This window comes from Neopsephotus bourkii, unplaced genomic scaffold (genome assembly GCF_033783945.1).
Source record: "Neopsephotus bourkii isolate Nb327-2 ecotype Australia unplaced genomic scaffold, CSIRO-AGI_Nbou_v1 NB_1016, whole genome shotgun sequence".
NCBI classification, from domain to species: domain Eukaryota; kingdom Metazoa; phylum Chordata; class Aves; order Psittaciformes; family Psittacidae; genus Neopsephotus; species Neopsephotus bourkii.
Genome location: NW_026901505.1, coordinates 4,196,301 through 4,216,768, shown reverse-complemented (window position 1 = coordinate 4,216,768; position 20,468 = coordinate 4,196,301). Strand labels below are relative to the sequence as shown.

The window sequence follows — 20,468 nt, the reverse complement described above, 5'->3', positions numbered from 1 at the left end:
TTTTACTGTAACTGGTACCATTACTCCCAGCACTAACACTGCCTGCTCCTTGGAGGAGAAAATCACCAGCAGGAAAACCACCCAGATCCATCCATCAGTTTCAAAGTAGGGCCTGCCTTTGCTCAGAAGCCCATTCAGGACAGGCCCTGGTGTCAGTTGATGGCTGGACCAGATGCTCCCAGCAAGTACAAGATATCTGTCAAGAAATGCTCCACAGAGGAGTAAAACATGCCCAAGCTTCGTGCTGCTGAAAGATGCATTTTGTGACCTGTGCATTTCATGGCTTTCTCGACTTGCAAAATTTTATGAGGAAGAGACAGTGAAAGAAACATGTCTGCTATAACACCATCACATCTGTAGCAAGGAGGCTGGGTCTCCTGGTACCACAGCTGAGCATCGCCCTGATTCCTGCAGCAGTTTGTGGGGCTGGGCACTTTGATTGAAGAAACACATCACAAATCAGAGTACTGGTGCCCTCAGACTGAGTCCTTCCCTCTGCATAAGTGATGTGGCAGGGAGGACTGGTGGGAGAGGGGGCAGAAGCAAGCTGCATTTTATTTCTCTAACTACAATGAAATGAGGAAGAAGGACCACTCTCTATTGGCCAGAAGCAGCTGCACTGGCCAACACAGCAAATGCTCCTTCACCTCTGTGATGAGCACCAGAGACTGGAGTGTGTCACAAGTGCAATTACAGGATAAGCTGCTGGTAAGGTTTAATTACACATTTGAGGCAGAGCAGGCAGGGCAAAGTATTGTTTATGTGTAGCCTTCTCGCCCACAAAATAATTGGCACCATTCAGAAGAATATGTGATGAAGCTGCCTGCCCACTGGACTAACCGTTTCACAGCTTATGGCTGGTGTCTGCTGCGTGTGAGGATGGAGGCACCATCCCCTCGAGCAGGTGCAGCGTAGTTTGGCTGTTAAAACTAAATCAGCTCCTTGGAGCCTCTGGGAAATGGCAGCACTCTTGTATTTTAAAAGGATTCCCTGTGGTTTAGACCAGTTCAAAACACTCCATCTGACACTGAATTCATTTGAAACTTCAGTGCTGTAAAAGTCATGAAAGGAAAGTCATTCCACGGCAATTGGCTCGGTTTGCTGATGGGAACAAATTCATCACCTCCTGCAGCCTTCCCCAGGGATGGTGCTTGTAAATCAGCTAGGCACCACCTGAATGCAGCAATCTGCTTAGGGGTGAGAGCAAATATGGCCCATGGTGGCAAGGATCCCAAAGCACACAGGAGCTCACACTACATTTTCTCATCACACTTCAGCTGGTGGGCTGTATCCTGTGCTGCAGTCAGTGCTTTGCAGACATAGAGAGATGCCCATGTGTAAGGGAAGGGTAAGTTGGGTTTCACCTGCAAACACAGCTTGTTAAACTGCCAGCCCAGGCAGGGACCAAGGCCAAGGGCTGAGAAAGGGGCTGGGGAAAAGCACCACAAAGCTCTTGGGGAATGGGTGGTAATTTTCCAGTAGACTAACAGTACCTGGTAGCTGGGAAAGAACAGGGGAAGCCAGAACTGGTCACCTTTGTCTCCTCAATCCCTGGGACCTTGCTGTAAAGCAGCACCATGTTTTTCCATGCCATAGCACCATATTTAGCTCAGAAAAAGCTGGATAAAGTTACATGTAAAGATTTCCATTTATCCCTTCACGTGACTGCTACGACTCACAGCCTTAGGGATTTCCATCACTGACATCTCTGAAATATATTACTTTCTGGATCCCCACTGCTGGCAAAAGAAAAATGGTTAATTTGAGGTACAAAACCAACAGAAGAGCAACCCACGGGCCAAAACACACACTTACCTAGTATTTGCACTTCATGGGTAATTCCATAGACATCTATGAGTGCCCAGAGGGGGCCGGAAACTTTAATACCACAGTGAAACAATATTGGCTCCTCATCATTAATACTGTAGAAGACTCTCCCATGACGGTCAACCCAGAAGGCCAAGATATTGTCTCTCACAGCAAACCTCTCCGGCAAAGCTTTGGCCCAGTATCCAGGTCGGGTCACTAGGTCTGGACAGGCGTACTTTGGTATCTCGTCAGAGCTCATCTGCGATGGGTCATGAATGGTGAAGCCAAAGCGCAGGGCTCCGCTCCAGCCGTGGTGCACAGCCACCAGCTTCAGCCTGACTTTCTCATAGAGGTGTATGGGCCGGTTGGTGAAGGTGACTCCGTTGCAGAAACTGTTCCTCCGCGTGGCCTTGCGGGAGTGCGCATCCAGACGCACGTTCTTGCCTTTGGCTTGGGAATGGAAACGCGGCGGCTCCGTGATAGCGAGGACCGAGCGTCTCTCATGGCTGCTGTTGGGCAAGCTGTAGTAGGGGCGGCTGGAGACAGAGCGGGTCGGGTGGCTTGTGTCTGCAAAAGGAGAAACCAGCGGCTCCGTTAGAAGTGTTTGACCCGAGCCATATGTTAGCTCAGCCTGGGCAACTGCTGCTTGCCACGCATGCTTTGCATTACCCGCTGGGAACATCAGTATTTAATCTTAACTTGTTGTGCTTGGCCACAATCTGCTCTTTGTTGCAGCAACTGGGCCCTCAGCTTTATGCAAATATAAGGCAAATGTAGCTCTGGAGGCAAAGGTTAGGCAGCTTCCCTTCTATGCCCTGCAAAGCTGGGTATAAATTAACATCCTTTTGTTCCCATCAGATGCATCCTATTGCACTCAGAAAGGCTTAACACTTGTGACTGTGGCTCCGAGTTTCCTATTTGCAAGGCATGTGCTGCTAAATCACCAGCTGGTGGCCAGAGACACACTGAGACTCGAGGCCGTTAAGATCAGAGGTGCTCAAAATGAGCATGGATGTAGGATACTGATTTTTGTGGGACATTCAGCCACTGGATTCTCTCTCCCTTAATTTTGTAATGATGAACAGGAGCTTTTGAAGAACAAAAATAAACCAAGACATTTAGCAGCTGGAACACTACCTCTGCATCACCAGACTGTTCTTCCAAAACGTCCAACCCAGCCCCTGATTCAGCTATCAGATGCAACTGGCACATTAAGGAACACTTCCTCCTGCAAAACCTTGCCTTTACACAGAACCTCCCATTTGAGCTCAAAGCACTTTATAAATGATGATTGTTTTCAGCTTCACAGCACCACAGATGGCACAGAAATCCTGCCATCCCCATTTTGCAGATGGGAGAAGAATTTATGGGTGAGATCTTGCAGCATTTAAAGTCAATAACAATTTTGAGACCAATTTCAAGAGCAGCAGATTTGAGGCCTAAAGTGAAGCTCACACACGCGTGAAGCACAAATGAAAAAAGCTCAACTTTTAATCTTAAGCTATAGCTATAAGTCCCCTGAGGAGGAGGCAATCTCTTCTGCATACCCTGGACACACAGGGTCTTGCTCAATGACCAGGGCTCCCATGACCACCACCACAGTATCACAGGCACTTTGATTTCCTCATTCCCCACCTCTACCACTCCTCCTCTTTGCAGATTCTGAAAGCAAAAATGGAAGGCACTCTGGGTGCTCAAAGTCATCCTGTTAAATATAAACCTGCACACACTTATTCTGAAATGCTTTGCCACATTTGAAGCTTTAGAAGCTGTCTGCCTGGCCCTTGCTTCAAACTGCTTCCTCCTCTGTGTAATCCCTGGCTTTGCATCGTGACAAGGGAAGGATTTTCTGATGCTTTTCTCTTTTGGGAAGAAACACCAGAAGATGCCAGGAGCTCAGCTGGAAAGCTGGAAGGAGAGCTGCAGTTGTCACACCTTTTATTGCAAGCAAATACCAGCTAGGGCAGCAAGACACTGGACTTGCATTCATGTCTGAACTACTAGAAGCTCTGAGCAACCGCTGCCTTCGTGAATGCAAGAGGGGTTGCAAGCAAGATCTGAACACAGGCTTAGCCCTTGAAATCAAGCATCTGCAACAGGAGTCAGAGCTACAAAGGCAGAAAAAGCTCCTGTTTACATCAAGATAAAAAAGGCAACACTAAATTGTGACAGGCAAACACAGTGGCTAAATAAAAGGTCTTTTGTATCTCTTCATTCACACTGCACGTGACAATCATTGCGTAGCACAAGGTAATGGTTAACCCTGTTGTACAGTGATGTAAATAAATACATCTTTGTTCTTACACCAGTGGGGTGTTTGCTAGTTCCATGCCGTGAAGGCAGAGTCCTGGGGGAGACAAGAGAGCAGAGAAGATCCCCTTGGCTGTTAAATCCTCTCAGGGCAGTCCCCCTGCCCAGCATAGCACCTCCACTCACAGCAGTGTTGCTGGCCAGGCTTCCCCCCATGCTCTCCCAGTGCAGGAGAGGGTTTCCTGGGTCTGTGGGGTCAGCCTTGGCCATGCCTACATGAGATGTGAGTGCCTATCTTGGGTATTCACAGGAGAAATCTCATTTCTTGCCTTCTGAAGAGCTAAAATGCAGAACATGGCTGCTCTCAGCACAGACCCACCCGCAGCTCATGTGGGTGCTGCTCCATGTGTCTGCCTGGAAACGTTCCCAACAAATGATGCTGCTGCAGAGGAAACAGGCTTTGGGGTTTCCTTAGCAGAGAGAGGCATGAGGGCATGAACCCAGGCAGCAGGTAGCAGTGGTGAGTGACCCTGAGAGGTGAGTGGTGAATCCTCTCCTGGCCACGCTTCCCCACACCAACTCCCTGTTTTACATCTGGATTCACTGAGCCTTTGTGCTGTCCAGCTGGGACGTGGCTTAAGCAAAGCTACCGATGGGTGCTGCTGGGCAACAGCCTCACTATGTAGAGAAGCCATCCACTGAGCTGCATTATTCTTCTAAAATGGGTAAAACAACTTCCCTGTGAAAGTGAGTTCCCTGGCCTCATTGTGTTGGTCAGGAGGAGGAAGAAGGGAAGAGGACTTTTGTTCTCCTCTCTGCTATCGCAAGAAGCCCCTGCTTTCCACTCTCTGGGCAGCATCAGCCTTCCTCCCACATTGATCTGCTGGAGAAAAGACCTGTGTAAAGACAGAGCACGGCAGGATGTGATTGCCTCCATCACAGCTCCCAGGCAGGTACTTCCCACACTGAAAGAACAGGGGACCGAGGTGCGAGTGACAGTGCCAGCAGCACAACTGCCAGAAGAGCAATGACACAGACACCCACTTCAAACACAGCTTTGGGTCCATCCTGCCAGAGAGGAACTTGGGGCCAGGGTTTGGCTTTGTTTTGTTTTGGAGTTTTTTTGAAAACAGGAAAGCATATTGTGGTGAAACAATAGGAAAATCCCCAGAAGGAAATGAATGGATAATTTATTTATAATGCCATTCCCCCTCACATGAACACCTGCCGGTTGCCACCAGGAATAAAACCTGACATAACCCAAGGCAGCAGAGGCAGAGCTTTCCCACTGAAACACGCCTGAAGCTGAGCTTGGGCGCGTGCTTTACTCATTATGTTCTGGCGGGGACTCAGCAAGCTCAACAGGATGTTTGTGCCTTTGAATTGCCCTAATTTGCAGATCGGCTTCCATAGTTTGGATCACATTTCAGTTCCTCTGCCACTTCTCCCAACACCTCCTGTCTATATTCCTGCCCAAAAGACCATCCATGCGATAATGACAGGCAAGATCGTGGCAGAAACATCACCTTACCCAAGGGTGCCTGATGCCGTGACAGGCAGCTAAAAGCTACGCCAACTCTTCTTTTCAGCTATGAGATTCCTACAAAGCTTTAAGCAAGTAATTTCTTCTCTTTATGCCTCACTTCCCTGCCTCAGAGAGAGTAATAGTATTCCTCCACCTCGCAGGAAGCTAAAAGGATTAGAAAATATAAGGTTCTCCAATACTTCAAACCCTGATGGCTGTAAGCATGCCAGCAGGCTGGCTACATCATCAAGCAGGACACAAACCCATTGGGTTTGTCATGCCCACAGGTCCCATCCAGCATTTTGCTTCTTTTCATTCCAGAATTTTCCATTTTACATCCCTATTCTCACCAACTGCAAACATGATGCTTGCAGCACAAGCCCCTCAAACGTATGAGCAGAGCTCCAGCAAATATGAAATAAGCCAAGAAAATGGAAGAAAAAGCTGAGCTGAAGGATTAAGGATGGTGTAGGGCTCCTCACTGAAACCTGCAAAAGAAATCCTTTTGGTGAGGCAGCATTTCCATTCACGTCCTTATGGTGTCACATGGGAAGTGCTGAAACAGATTTGGGTTATGGTGGTCCATGTTCTCAGCTGCAAGTACCTGTCGCACATCTGAAACTTCACCTGCTTTCCAAAAGGCCAGCACATTTATTTCTTAGGTTATGCTGACCTTTGGAGAGGTATTTTAACAAACATGCACTTTGCATTTCAGAAACATACAGCAAGCAGACCCTGCACAAACCCCACATATTTATTATTATATCACTGTTCCAATTCTAAAAAGAAACCTCTTTTTCACCCATTTGTTCACAGCATCAGGTTTGCTGTGGCACTGAAATCCCACTGACAGCAGCAGGCAATATTCAGCACAAGAGCCCTCTTCACGGCTGCTGTTCTCCTGAAGAGACTGCTTAGCTGGGGAGTTGACCTTAAGCCAGATTGATCCCATCTTCACTTGCCCTGAGAAGCCAGGCAGGAATAATATCACAGACAGCCCTAAAACAAGAGAGAAGAGCATAATGTTCAAGGAGACCAGAGCTACACCAGAGAGCTACAGCAAGGGCAGCCTGATGGAGGAGGAGAGCACTGCCTTCCTGACTTACCACCGATAAATCTATGGTCTGCATCAAAAGACATTGCCTGGGTCCCACAGACCTTTCCTGAGGAACCTCTGCAGGTAAATCCGTGACAGAAGATGCACAGGATCACAAGGCAAGCAAATTATGAGGCACCCAGGTGCCAAAGAGGGATGCATACTGCAAGGATGTCAAGGGGACCACTACCCCATGGGTGAAGAGCTCACAGGAGATAGAGCTCATCAGCAGGCAACTGGAGCACAGTTTCCCTGTGCTGTTCAGAGAAAAGGCCCAAAGGGAGTGGTGTGAAGCCTGAAACCTATCTCTTAACACCCGCTGCACAGGAGAAAGGGAATCCATCAAACACGCCTGTGCCTTATCTATATGGCTGCTTTATCTGTAACATTAGAACTTTTTCCTATTACAGTAGACAGTCAGGTGGCTACTGCTGCAACAACGCTGTTGAACATTAAAAAAGGCATCTGGAGAGAGGGGGCAGGTGGCTTCTGCTTTGAAACAGGAAAATTCCAACAGGTAGGGACAACAAGGTCAAGTTTACTGCATGATCGCAAGCTTGTAGAAACAGCCCTCATGGAACAAAAGTCAATCACAGTGGTCCAGTAAAAGCATGGTCCTCACTGTGCTCAACCCTCTGCATCTTTACTGCTGGAGACGATGCAGCTGCACATGTGCACAGGGCTGGAGCCTCGCTGGAGGCTGGAAGAAGCAGCCTAGGCTGTTACTGCAGATAACAAACGCTAACAGCAACACAAAACAGGATTCTGCTGCACCGCGATCTTATCTTCTGAGAACAAGAGATAAAAATCTGTTCACATATAAATTTAGTGCTCAGCCTAGACATCCTTTTTTTTAATACAGCAAATGTGTTGGGGACCTCCGTGGGAAGCACTGGTGTCGCCTATTCCACGCTCACCAGTGTGAATTTATGAAGTCAGGCTACCTAATCCACTACAAGGCTGCTACAAAAGAATTGGCCTCATTTCTGAACATCCTGCTGGTTCCTGCACTGGGAAACTCAACTTGACAATTAATAAATATCCCCCATTTAGATCCCTGTGGTTTGCATGACCAGTCCAGAGCCCTGCCCAGTCCTTTAACCTGAGACAAATATCCAGGGAGTTGAAAACCCTCACATGGTTCACTTGCAATACTGATGCAGAAATTGAGGCATTAAGGGGAGACAGAAGAGCTTGTTGTGAATTGCAGGAAATGTGACATTTTTAAGAGACTAATTTGGGAAGGAGGGAGGAGGAAAGGCAGAAGTTGTTTTTCATTCAAAGAAGGTGCATTGTGGCACTGAGGTAACTCTCACTGCAAAAATCTAACGAACATACAACATTTTTCATTGCAAAACAGTCCAGAAAAATCCCTGGCAGAGAACAGGGACTGACTTCAAGCTCGCAAAATCAAGTTGTGCCTGTCTCCACAAGGATTTTCAAACGAGAAAACCCCCTTTCTTCAGTGGCTATTGCTTGAGACAAAACATTTTGAGTGGGATTTAAAAACCAAAAAGCTATAATCTATTTCTTTTTCTAGGCAGAGACTAATGAGACAATGTCTTCTAGGCATTCCTCCATAAAAACAGAGGTATTCGCCAACAGCATTAGGCCAAGTTCTTTTGTTTTGATCCTTTTTCTCAAACTAGCAAACACAGGCAATTCCAGCAGGACCTTGGAGTATTTTCCAGGCTGCTCCATCCCCTGTCTCCTACCATGTCCTAGGGAAACGAGCTCTTGCATCACTGCTCCTTTCAAATTAAGCCCTTTGCTTGCAGTGAGGAGCTCATAAGAAAGCAAAGTTCAACCACATCATTTAAAAGAACGGTTGCCTTGACAGGAAAGCCAACACCAAGCCTTAGCTCTCCTGGTTAACCACACGTCACATCATGACACCAGCATCAGAGCCAAAAACCAGCAAGTGCAGCTGAAACACCAATGACTGTCTCCAAGATCCACCAGCTGGCTTGAAGCAGAAAATAAACCATGACAGAAGGCCTGCTCCGAGAATGAAAAGTGCTGACAGCAAATCTTCCATGACCCAGAAGTGATCACAGAACCCCAAAGACTGGGGAGAGCCAGCGCTCTCCCAGATGCGGTAGGAAGACTCTCCCAAACCCACTTCCAGACCTGCTTGACTTCGCTTTTTGGTGGTAAGGGAAATCAAACATCACAAAGCAAGCCAGTGCATGACTCTGATGGCGTGGCATTGTCAGAGCAAAGTGGGGAGCCCTGAGCTAAACCAACCTGGTCTTGTGGATCAGGCTGTAGAAGCAGGGTCTGCTATTAAGAAATCTCTTGCTGGGTCTGCAAGTATCGGTGAGTCCACCTACGTTCACTTCCATCTCTCTCTTCCCCCGTCTCTCTCCTGTTGTGCCTCTCGCTGAGCGCATGCATGAATTTTGCTGCAAAGTTGGCCCCATCTTCATTACAGGCTTTTAGTTCTCCTGCATATAAATAGCACTAAGAATACACAGAAGCCAGCGATTAAGCACGGAAAAAAATCTCCTCTCCCCCGTATTATTAGCAAATCTGGGTCAATGAGTCTGCAACTCTAGTAACAAATTCATAGACTTGGTTAATGAGAGACAGAGTGAGAGGGAGAGGACTGGAGAAAACGCAGGGTTCATGCCATAATCCTTGCTTAAGTCTTTTGGTGCAAGCGATGAAAGCAGCTATATGATAGATGAGGAGCCTTGGAAATGGCATGGCTGATTGTAATCTGTTATAGGGCCTCGACACCCAAGTCCACTGGCTCATGTCAGTCAGAGGGCCATGGTCACCAGCCAAAGAGCTTTGAAAGATGTCAGGGCTTTAAAAGTCATAAAATATGGGATGCAAAACTAGATGAAACTTTTGGCTACTGGCTTAAGATAAAAACAACTTGTCAAAAATAATCAGTCAGCCGCTCTTACTATAGCTCTTACTGTGAATTTTGGACCATATTCTCACTAATACGCTGCATATGCAACAAATATGATTTCATACACCAGAAGAGCAAACCTGTGACTCTGACTTGACGTATTATGTTTTTACAAAGTTGTTACCTTCTTTAGAAAGTGAAGTTTAACCTGGGGAGAGCAGAGGCTGCTCAGCTCACTTCATCTTCTAATCCTAAAGTCAGAGTCCATAGCACAGGCTTGGGAGGGGATCAAAAGCAAAGAGAAGTTGACATCTGCTTAAGCAACTCCACAAATGGTTTCTGAAGACTGCAATGTTGGAAAACTAAGTATTTTCCAAATCTAAATGTTCAGCTCCTCAGCCAGAGATTAGAATATGTATTTTTGTGATTTATTATTTTGACTGTTTTCTAGAAACAGACAATAAAGTGCACCATAAAGCAGAGATCACTAAAATACTTCAGGCTGGAAAGACTGGTCTGGGGGAATGAACTTAGAAGGAGACTCAAAGATGGAAAGAGAGGAGTAGAGATGTGAATGAAAACCCTCATGTTCTCTGGGGCAGTTGGGTTCTGCTTTGATTTACTACATGGATTCCAGTTTCCATGGATTTACAGTGCTAAGGCCAACATCCAAGGCTCCCATTTCAAAAGCGCTTTGCTGATGTGTCAAGCGCCATTTTCCTCATGCACTCCCCTTTTCCCAGCCTGACTCAAGGACAGTCCCACAGTACATAGAACCACGGAACAGTTAGAGTTCAGGGCATCTTCTCCTTTAATGACTGCTCCAGTTCTCAGTGGCTTTAGTGCTCTACACATGGCTCAAATATGGATTTTCATGGCATCAAGACAGAGAGATAGTCTTAATTCAAGGGATGTTGTGCCACTGGGGTCTGTCTCAGAGATCCCATCCTCCCTGCTCCAGGCCAGCAGCATTCACTGCTCAGCAAAGATGCCAGAGACAGCCTAAGAGCAACCTAAGAGACCCAAAACACCTTTTATATCAGTGAGTGCTGCTCATCCCTTGAGTCCTGAAGCCACCACATGTGCCTCTCACTTTGAGGCAGGGAGGAGCCCTGTTGTTGTGTCTGCAGGAGACCCATCAGATCAATCACTGCACAGAAAAGGTCCTCATTAAAGTATTTTTCACCTATTAAAAAGGTTCCTCCCCATTCATTATTTCCTCACTTCCAAGGCAAGTTTTCCCCTACAGACAGTATAAACAGCTCAGAACTGTTTTTCAGAGCAATGTTTTATGTTGAAAAGCATGGCTCTGAACAGGTGTTTTCCTTTTCCAATCATGACTGCGATTTGTTGAAGAGTCACAAGAATATGTGAGTGGCGTAATCACTGACATTGAAATGGTCCATGCCCTCACCCTCTCCTCTCACTGCCGGAGGAGCACGTAACCACCATTAATGCAAATAGACTCCCTGTTTCCATTGAACCTCTTTTCTTCTGACCAGCTGTACCAAGTCATCTGCACTGGGGATTTATAAATAGTGACCATGTCATTCCAATGTTAATAGCTTTTAATGAAATTGGAGAATGAAACACATTCCCTTTTAATATCCTCAGAGCAGCAATTTTATTCCATCCCCTGCTTTCAATACAGGGCTCATGGAAAGAGCTGGAGTTTGGCACATCCTCCCCAACAGCCAGTCAATGTGTCGCTTCCAGCACAGACAGGAACAAAAAGAGGGAAAGAATTTTGTTGTCTCCCTAATGCAGGAAACCCACCCATTCCCTACAGACCAGCAGTGTCACAGCACTGCACCAGGAGGGCAGCTTGTGAAACAGGGAGAGAAAAGATGTGAAGAGTAATAGTAGCAATTGAGCTTCACTTTTGATGCATTGTTCTCTGTGAAAACACCCTAAAAGCCGGTGTTTACGTTATCTTCATCCCTCTGAATTTGGACTGTATACAATTTAGACTTATGCTCTTCCCACCTCCAAAAGGGATGTCTGGAGAAAGGCCAGTACATAAGATGTGTTGTCAGCAAGCTCCCCAGGTTTGCATGCATGCTGTACTGTACCACCCTACACTGAGCTGTATTGCTGGTGACTCGGTATGGGGTGTGATGCTCCAGCCGAGAAGAGCTGAACCTGTTTTCCACACTCAGTAAAAACACAAGGAAACTTACCCATAAGCACAGGGATTGTCCAGAACTAGAGAGGAAGAAAAGCTGCAGATGAAGGGTGAGATCAGCACTCACAGCAATGCTACAGGCGCAGAAAGGAGGGCCTGGCCATTCATTTCTGCCTTCAGCTTTTTCCAAGAAAACCTTATGATAAAAGGAACAAACCTGCTATTTTGCTTTGCCTCGGATTTGCTACAGAAGCCTCTTTAGTCTTTATCTCCCCTCTTCATAGTGGTTCTAAGGGTCTCTTTCTTTTTCTCCCCCTAATTACAACTTCTCTGTACTCAAAGGACAGGAAAGGATTCAGTTTAAAAGAAACAACGGTGGAGCTATTTCAGTCTAAACAGGGATGGATAACCAGAGAGACATTAGACTTAATGGTGGCACCCATACAGGGCTTTTGATCTGTCAGGGAGCCACAGAACCATAGCAAAAGGGGAAAAAAGGACTTTCAGAAGGTGTTCTTTCTAGCAAGCCCTGCTCCCAACATGGTGCAGCATTTTTAAACATTGTCCATGGTTCCTTTTGTATTTACACACATTTTAAACAGTGATCTGGCAGCAAGAGGGGAAAATGTTTTGGGAGGAACGCATGGCTGGGGAAGTTAAATAAAGAAGTGGCCAGGTCTTCAATCATCCTATATTTTATATATACAAAGGCTGCAATTCCATTAAGCTTTTCTGAAACAACATGTAAAGAATCCAAAACAGGGCAAAGAGATGGGAATAACTGGTTATAATTAAATCACGGGAATGGAGCACAGCTCTGCCCCTCCACCAGGCTATCTTCTCTGAATGCATCACAAAGCACAGAGGGATTTGTGGTGGTGGTAACTCTAACAGGTTACAGGGGCCAAGGCCAGCATGTGCTGGGTAGGCTGGTGCCTAAGGCCAACACTCCCAGTAGGGAGATTTTAATTGTATTACATACTAGCCAAACTCTCTTTGCAAGTGACCTGAAGGGCTGGTGACTTCACTCAACTCACATACAGTCCAACCTGCACAATAACATCACACATTTTGTTGGCTGTTTTAACTAATGTTCAGACAAATAAGCTTCTTCTAAATATAGAACTTCTTCAGAAATAAACCCAAAAATCTTTAAAAGAAAAGAAAAGAAAAAAGGTAAATAAAAGGAAGAGAAGAGCTCTTTGCTGGTCCAGAAACAGAGGAAAACATTCCACTAAAAAAAGACACATCCTTTTCTCCTTGGTTGAATTTTTGTTAAATGCATAGCTCTCTGCTAAGCTATGAAGCCAGTCTGAGGCAGGTGGTTGTGCAACACTTGGCTGCTGCATGGCTGAGCTGTGAGATGCTTTTCCATGATATTCACAGGAATTAATAAGAGGAAACAAGAGCCACTTTGAGACATTAAACTGTCCAAACAAAAGAAAACACAATCATACCATTACTGGACGCACAGTGACCTCAGCCCCTTTCTTAATCTCAAACGTCTTCAATTACTTCAACACAAAAAGGATTTGAGCAAGAGAGGTTTATTTTTAAGCCTCTGTGTCAATCTTCTTAACACTAGTGGGATTTGATCCCGGCACATCTATGTCAACAGCAGCATTTTTCTCCCTTTACGGTACCATAGCCAACAGATGATAAAGGCAGGTGAACTGTAGAAATCTGGAGATGAGAGACAATTCCTTGCATTGTTGAAGACAAATGCCTGCTTTTTTCAGCCAGAAAAAGGCCAAAGCCTTTCTTGCTCCCTCCCCTAGAGGAAGGAATTGCTCCCAAAAGATGGGGACAATGTGGGAATTACACAGCAAACAAACAGCACTGCAGCCTCAACAGCAATCACCCATGGAAGGCTCTCTGCCAGGAGAGGTCCAAGCAATATAAAGAGCTGGTTTTCACCATGTGAGCTTTTTAAGGTGAAGCTTGGACCATCACTCAGCAGAGCACACTTGGTCTGTATCTTTTGAACAGTTTACTGTAGAGCTTCAAGATGTTTTATTTTCATAGCTATGTTATATATTTGTTTTTCATTCTTCATAGATTATTTACACCTATAAACCCCGACTGTATGGTCAAACAGCACACTCCTTGGTAACTACGGAACTGGGAGTTTCAGAAATCCCACATGTAACAATATAAACAGCTTTCCAAAACCTCCCATGTCCACCCAGATGGCTCTTGTTTCACGTAACTGAATCAAATTTTAATTCAGAGTCACTCACTAGCCTTGTTTGGATTTACTTGGAAAAACACACCTATAAATCACATATGAAAAACTGTGGAGAGAAAGGATTTGTTTCTCTTGGGGTGGTTTTTTCTTTTCTTTGGTTCTTTCTTTTTGGTAGAACGAAACTTTATTACCAGACAAAAAATACACAATTACATGTTGACAGCTTCGAGCCTCTGGTGATTCGGGCCAGAGTAAAACACAGGCAGCAGCACTGTGCTTTCAGCTCAGCATTTCAGAAACATCTACTTCTTCGAAGTAGATGGCACCATGTCTCCCATGCTGCATGTGCCACTCACAGCATCTCCTAGGGAACTTCAGAGCTAGAAACATGCTGGAAAACGGATGCCAAATGTACAGAAAGCCTGAAGTCATTGAAACGGACACACAAAGAGGCTTTCCCTTGGTCCCAAATCCACTAGACACTGGGCGCTATAGGTGCCACTACTCATAGAGTGCCTCTTGAAATACCATATCTGAGCAGGAAAAGCCCTCTCCTAAGCAACTCATTCATTGCAGTGATCTGCTGATTGCAGAGGACTGGCTTCCCCAAAACCTCCCTACATCCCACAGAAAGACACGTTCCCACCCCCACAGACACGCTCCCATCCATCCAGCCCCTTGTCTGCCAGCACATCAAGGAACTGGCTTCAGCTGAAACCAAATGCACTCAAACTGTCTAAAAATAACACTGAAAATCATCTGAATGGCAATGGCCAATGGCCACCCTGGCACAGCTCCATCAGATCGGGTGCATGGAGAACTTCCAGTACTCCCATGCTGCGTGTGTCACAGCAAGGTGTGCATGTACTTTGGTAGATGCCTGAGCTCTTCTTGATGGACAGGCAAACCAGAGCATCCACCAAAGACAAACTCATCACCCTTTGCTGGTGAAACCAGCCTGCTGCTTGCAACAGCTGCTCATGGCAGATACTAGGAGGGAAAAGGGTTGGGAAGCAGCATAGCCTGTCCTCAGCACAACCCTGAGATGTACACCATACCCTGAACACCCACCCCAATGTAGCTCTCCTTACCCCTTCCCTTTTCTATGCTTTTGTACATGAGAAGATATGCTCAAAACCACTCATTCCCAGTAGGAAAGCCCCTTCATTAGCACCACTGTGGGTTTTTTCAGCCAGAGCCATAGGACACGGGACCAGCAAACCTTTTGTGTACCAACAGCCCCAGGGCAGGGCACAGCAAATTCAGGGATGCTTTCCAGCTCAGCATCCTATACACACAGAGCTCTGTGAGACAGCTGCATGTCCTCCTCTGCACCTTCAGGTTTTTCTAGGCCACCCTGGTCAAGCAGGATTAATAGCATAAATGTTTCATGATGTTACTAAACCTCCAGGAGCCCTTGCTTGCACACAAGCAGTGCCATATGGTCATGTATTAATGGCATATAGAAGCCCTCTGCATGGTTTCCCTTGCATGGAGAGCACACGATGCTGCAAAACAGCATCTTATTAGCTTGAGGTGGTGCTTAATAAGGAGGACCTGCTGGTTGGGCAATACTAGCAGGTGCTCTCCAGACCAGACCCAGACAAGACATGAACCTCTCCAAGCCAGACAGGCAGCACCGGGAGCTTCCCCTGGCACAGGAACAGTATTCCTTGAGTATTGCACAAGCCATAGCCCTGTGCCTGAAGGCCTTGCCCTCTGCTCCAGTCTTTCCCACCTGCCTTGCAGTGATGCCTCATTTCTCATAGCAGTAACTGCCAGATTTGATCTATCTGATCTTTTTCTACAGTTCCCCATCCTGTGACAGCAGGGCAGAGCCACAACGCTTTGGATGGGGAGGTTTCTTCCTTCTCCTTGTTGGACCTACATGTCCACATCAAGCAAAGCCCTGGTGCAGTGTGTGCACCCAGGGTTGCATGGGGCCACCAGAAGGATGCAGCCCACCTGGCATGTCTGCCCCAATCATTCACCTCTACCACAGGCTGGGGGCTGCTTCCCAGCACGGATCCCAAGCTGTACTGTGTCTACACCCCAAGCACGACTTCTGCCATCAACCATGCCTTCCCAAACACCTCCTTGGGAAAATGGTCACCTTCCTGGCAAAAAACATTTCAGGTCCCAAACCCCAGAACCCTCCAAGGCAACACTGGTGAGCTATCACTCCCTTCAGCTACTTCTTCATTGCCACAGAGAGAGTCAAGTCACAACCAGTGCTCCCAGCACCGCTGTTAGCCCTGGGGAAAAAAAGGATTACGAAAAAGACAGGGAGAATTTTGGAAGAGCATTGACTTGGTAGGGCAGAGACCTGAGGCGATAATGTGGTGATGAATGACATCTGGAGATGCACAACAGCAACCACTCCAAAGGGATGCCCTGACTCAGTACAGGCATATAGGTACAGAAAGGGGAAATACAGGAATATAAGCACAGAAAGCGTCCTCAGCACTGACCTACCTAACATTTCTGCCCATTCCCTTTAGTCCATTGACTTTAGGCAACAAGGACTACTCATGCAGGGCTGTGTTCAAGAGGCAGGGAACAAATTAGGGAGGGGGCAAATATGGTCAAGATCCAAAAGCACACAAGGAAAGCTTCTCCGTCTTTTTGGAACTGTCTCATGAGGCTGTACTGTTAATCTAATCTCAAAGGAAAATCTGAGCAGCTAGTTAAGAGCTGCTTGGCGTGGTTTGGTGATTGATTCCACCGGCATGCCCACAGATTTCACTATTTACAGGAGGGCAGGTTTTTTGCATGGGTGTATAAACATTTGCTAAATAGGAATGCATACAAAAAAGATGGTTTGAAAATAGTTTGTTTTAAAATGGGAAGCGGTTTTGACCTCTCTGGGAGGAATGTACCTCTGCCCTCTGCTTCGAGATGGTCAGCCGAATGCTTGAAGAGGGTGGGAGAAGCAGTAAACATGTTCAGGGAGCTGGGAAGCAAAGCTTTTATTTTTGTTTTGCTTCTAAAGCTAGATTTTAATATTTCTAAGGGGAAGAGACATTAAAAAAAAAAATGAACCCTCAAAAAGGGGCTAATTTTTAACCAAAATAAATTTTAAAGGAGAAAAATGCAAGCACTTCTAATTAAGTGATAAACTCTGGCTCTTCTACACAGGGATGGCATTCCAGCGAGAAAGGGCATTTTAGTAACTAATCCTCAATGTCCTCTTGAGGCAGATGAGCCAGATGAGCCAGCAGCAGAGCTGGGAACTCCAACCTATGGGGGACTCCAACCCCTAACTCCCCACCTTTGCACCCCCAGAAGGGAAATAATCTGCACTGTAATTAGGAAGCACTGGAAAACACTGCATTGTTTGTTTGAGGGAGGAAAGGGCTGTTTCAACCAACTCATTAACTATGAATATTAAACAAATCAAGTTTTGAAGTTGAGTTCCTAACGACTCAAACTTCCGCTATTGTTCTGCTCAGTACAATCAGACTCTGCAGACAGCATCTGTCAATCTGATTATTATCTAGTGAAATGAGGGAGAAAAAAATTTGTTCTCCCTCACCTGCAAAGAGCTATCTGTGCCTTGTAATTATTTGCCTTGATAAATTTAATTCGCTTGAGTTTTACCTTCTAGATTTGGCTGGTCAAGTTAAACTATAAAGATTATTCATGGAAAAGCAAGCACATTTGGTTACTAGGATACAAAAAAATCACTTAGTATGTTCCTCCAATGAATAATCCCAGCAGAACACACACAAATTCAATACATTATAAATTTCTCTCTCTTACATAAACACTGGGGTTGCAGAGGCAGCTTTTGGAACGCTTTAAAATAAATTAATATCTTAATTACTATGCAATAGCAAAACAAACAGAAGGGATAGCTGAGCCTTGCAGGTGAGCTGCATCCTTTGTCTAGACATGAAAGCTGTTTTGGAAGAAGGCAGGGTGCAAACGGACAGCAGATTCATTACTGCCAGTATCTATGTGCAGACACTGGTATTTGGCATGCTCACATGCCTTTTCAAAGCAGATAACGTCAGCAGTAGAATAAGGTAATTTGGAAGAAAGCATTTTTATTTCAGAAAAAAACCCTCTTTTCCTGCACAACTCCACATATACAAAAGGTCTTACATAAAAGCACTTGTTGCCAGATCTCCGAACCCACAAGGCAAAGTGAGAGCTTTCCTACATTGAGTGGTGGCTGCCAAGCTGGTCATACGAGGCACATCAGAATTGATGCAGCTGATGGGCAAAACAAACTGCAATCAGACAGAGTCTGCCCTGAGCCACTCAGGCATTTTTGGAAACAAAACTCAGACTCAAAAGATTGGGTTTTGGACACGTAACAGCATTTGGTCTTTTTCTGTGAGTGTCTGTGATTGTATCTTGCCTTGTCTTTTCCTAGCCCTCATAATATCCCCAAATAACAGGAATCCCCAGGCACAACTCCATACAGATTGCTGTTCAAGGCTGTGGTATTTAAAGACACACTATAGGGTCTGTTGGCTAAGATCAGTTTTTATAAACTTTAACCGAGACGGATTTCCTTGAAATTCTGACTTGGGAAGCATCTGTCCTTCTCACCCTCTCCCTTTGATCACATCAGCAGCACAAGCAGTGCTGTTCTCCTGCTGGCAAATCACCCAGTAATTGCTTTTTAAGACTCACAAATCAGATGCCAGTGAGAAGATCTGCCTCATACTCTTCAGAGGACATCTCCTTTCCAGGAGAGATCAACCAAAATGCCTGTCATACTGAAATATCTGCAAGCCTTTTTCCATGCAAGCATAGGGAAGCTCTGCTGGCATCAAGCTTTCCCTCCCTGCACACATGGTCTCAGTGTTCAATTATATTTGCCAACCCTCTCTGCCAACAAGGCTCTCGTGCAGATCTTGTGTCCCCACATGCTCATCCCCAGCCAGTCCTGCACAGGACTGTGCTCACCAGCCAGCCATAGAGCCATAAGGGGCATAGTGCACCAGAGCAAATCCAATGCTGATCGTCAGATAAAAGTTGAGCTACTTAAACACTCTTTCCATTGTGTAGTTTGTCACCATGAGCCATCATATGAAAGTTATCTCTCTTTTATAAACCAGCACAATGGCCACCACACAGTGTACAAACCAATACTCTTTATCATTAAGAGTGAAGCAACACCAGTTAGTAAATGATTTCATTCATAGAAACCCTCTCACTTTGCAGGACAAAGTAATCAACAGGTTTTGATGGTGTCCTGATGAAAGGGCCACCGAAGAACAGCACCTTAAAGAGGTGTTTCTTGGGGCACACCTCTTTGGCAGGAGCCTGCAGGGATTATCTAGCCCACCTTTACCCTCTGAGGGACCAAATCTACTAATGCCATTCCTAGCTGATGAATAACAAACTTAAGACCTCCTGTGATACAGATATTCCAATTTACTGTACTCCACCAAGGCTTTGCACCAGTGCTAACCTGTCCAGCTGCCTTCTGGAGAGCACAAGCACATGCTCAGAGGCCCTGGTCTTGTCTCCTCCCCAAAAAAACTGTAGCTCACTGCAGCCTCTTAGCTGTTATCGAGCTCCATCAGGACACTAGAGCAGATAGACCTCAAGCACGAAGTGTCTTCTGTTAGCAAAACAAAAGCTCTATCTAACCATGTCTAACCATGCCAAGTTCAAGACCCCAAGAAATAGCAATTTCCCCTCATTAGAAATTATGCTTTCAACCTTAGCATCACACCAAGGAGATAACTTTTGAACTCCACTCCATAAATTACAGAACATGCTAAGCTGAGAAGCCAGTGTCCCAGTGAGACCAAAACAGATAACGGGCTGAGAAAAGCTGTTGCCACAGTGCTAGTTATCACTGAGGAAAGAGAAGATAAACCTGAAGTAAATTATTTCATTTCTGCTGCCAAATGGGATATTCTATCTTACATCTTTGGCTTGTCAAGGCAGGGCTTGGCAGACTTAACATCTGAGTTATAGAGGAGGGCAAAAATCAAACAACTTTTTTCCCTGGCATTCAGGACCTGATGGAAAACTTTTCACTCAAGGAAATTTACTCTTGACTGTCTTCCCTGTGTTGCTACAAAGGCAATGAAAAGCAGAACTTTGCTTTTATGTCACCTATTTATTTCTCCCACAGAGCCGTAAGACGTTATGCCATCAGGAGCACAATCACAAGAAACCTGGAGTCACAGAAAAATGAATGGTTAAAATACAATTCCTAAAGTACAAAAGCCTCATTATTATGTAAATAGCCACAGTGAAACAAGAAAACTGAGAAAACAAAACCTGTTATATGCAACTATCTCACCACAACTCTACAAACACAACTCCATCCATTTTCCTCCCTTCAAAGCATCAGTAGCTCTTAAAAAAAAACATCCAAAATGTGATTTCCCTGCTGCACTGAAATGCTTTGAAATGCAGTTAATTATTTTTTTCTTTAAAGAATTTTTCTGTGTAATTCCAGCAGCAAACAAAAAGTAATTTCTTATCTTCTGATTTGGTTTCTTTACACCAGTCCTGTTGGTGTAGAAAGTCAAAAAAGACATGGTTTTGCTGGAGCAGGGAAGGGGACATAGTCTGATCCTCTCAGCAGGAGATCTCTGAGCTGCTCCACTGCCAAAGGTGTCAAAGAACTGAGAGAGA

At 45.5% G+C, this 20,468-nt stretch overlaps 1 protein-coding gene across 2 annotated transcripts in view; it reads right to left on the bottom strand.

The window, feature by feature from the left end:
* Positions 1 to 30: 30 nt before the first annotated feature.
* NEURL1B (neuralized E3 ubiquitin protein ligase 1B) overlaps positions 31 to 20,468 on the bottom strand; it is a 126,817-nt gene continuing 106,379 nt past the window's right edge. Inside the window, exon 2 of one of the 2 annotated variants that reach the window (XM_061360312.1) lies at positions 31 to 2,376. In XM_061360312.1, coding sequence (XP_061216296.1) covers positions 1,697 to 2,376 — 680 coding nt within the window. In that variant the 3' untranslated portion in view covers positions 31 to 1,696. The remainder of the gene's footprint in view (positions 2,377 to 20,468) is intronic. The other variant, XM_061360311.1, reaches the window with a different exon arrangement.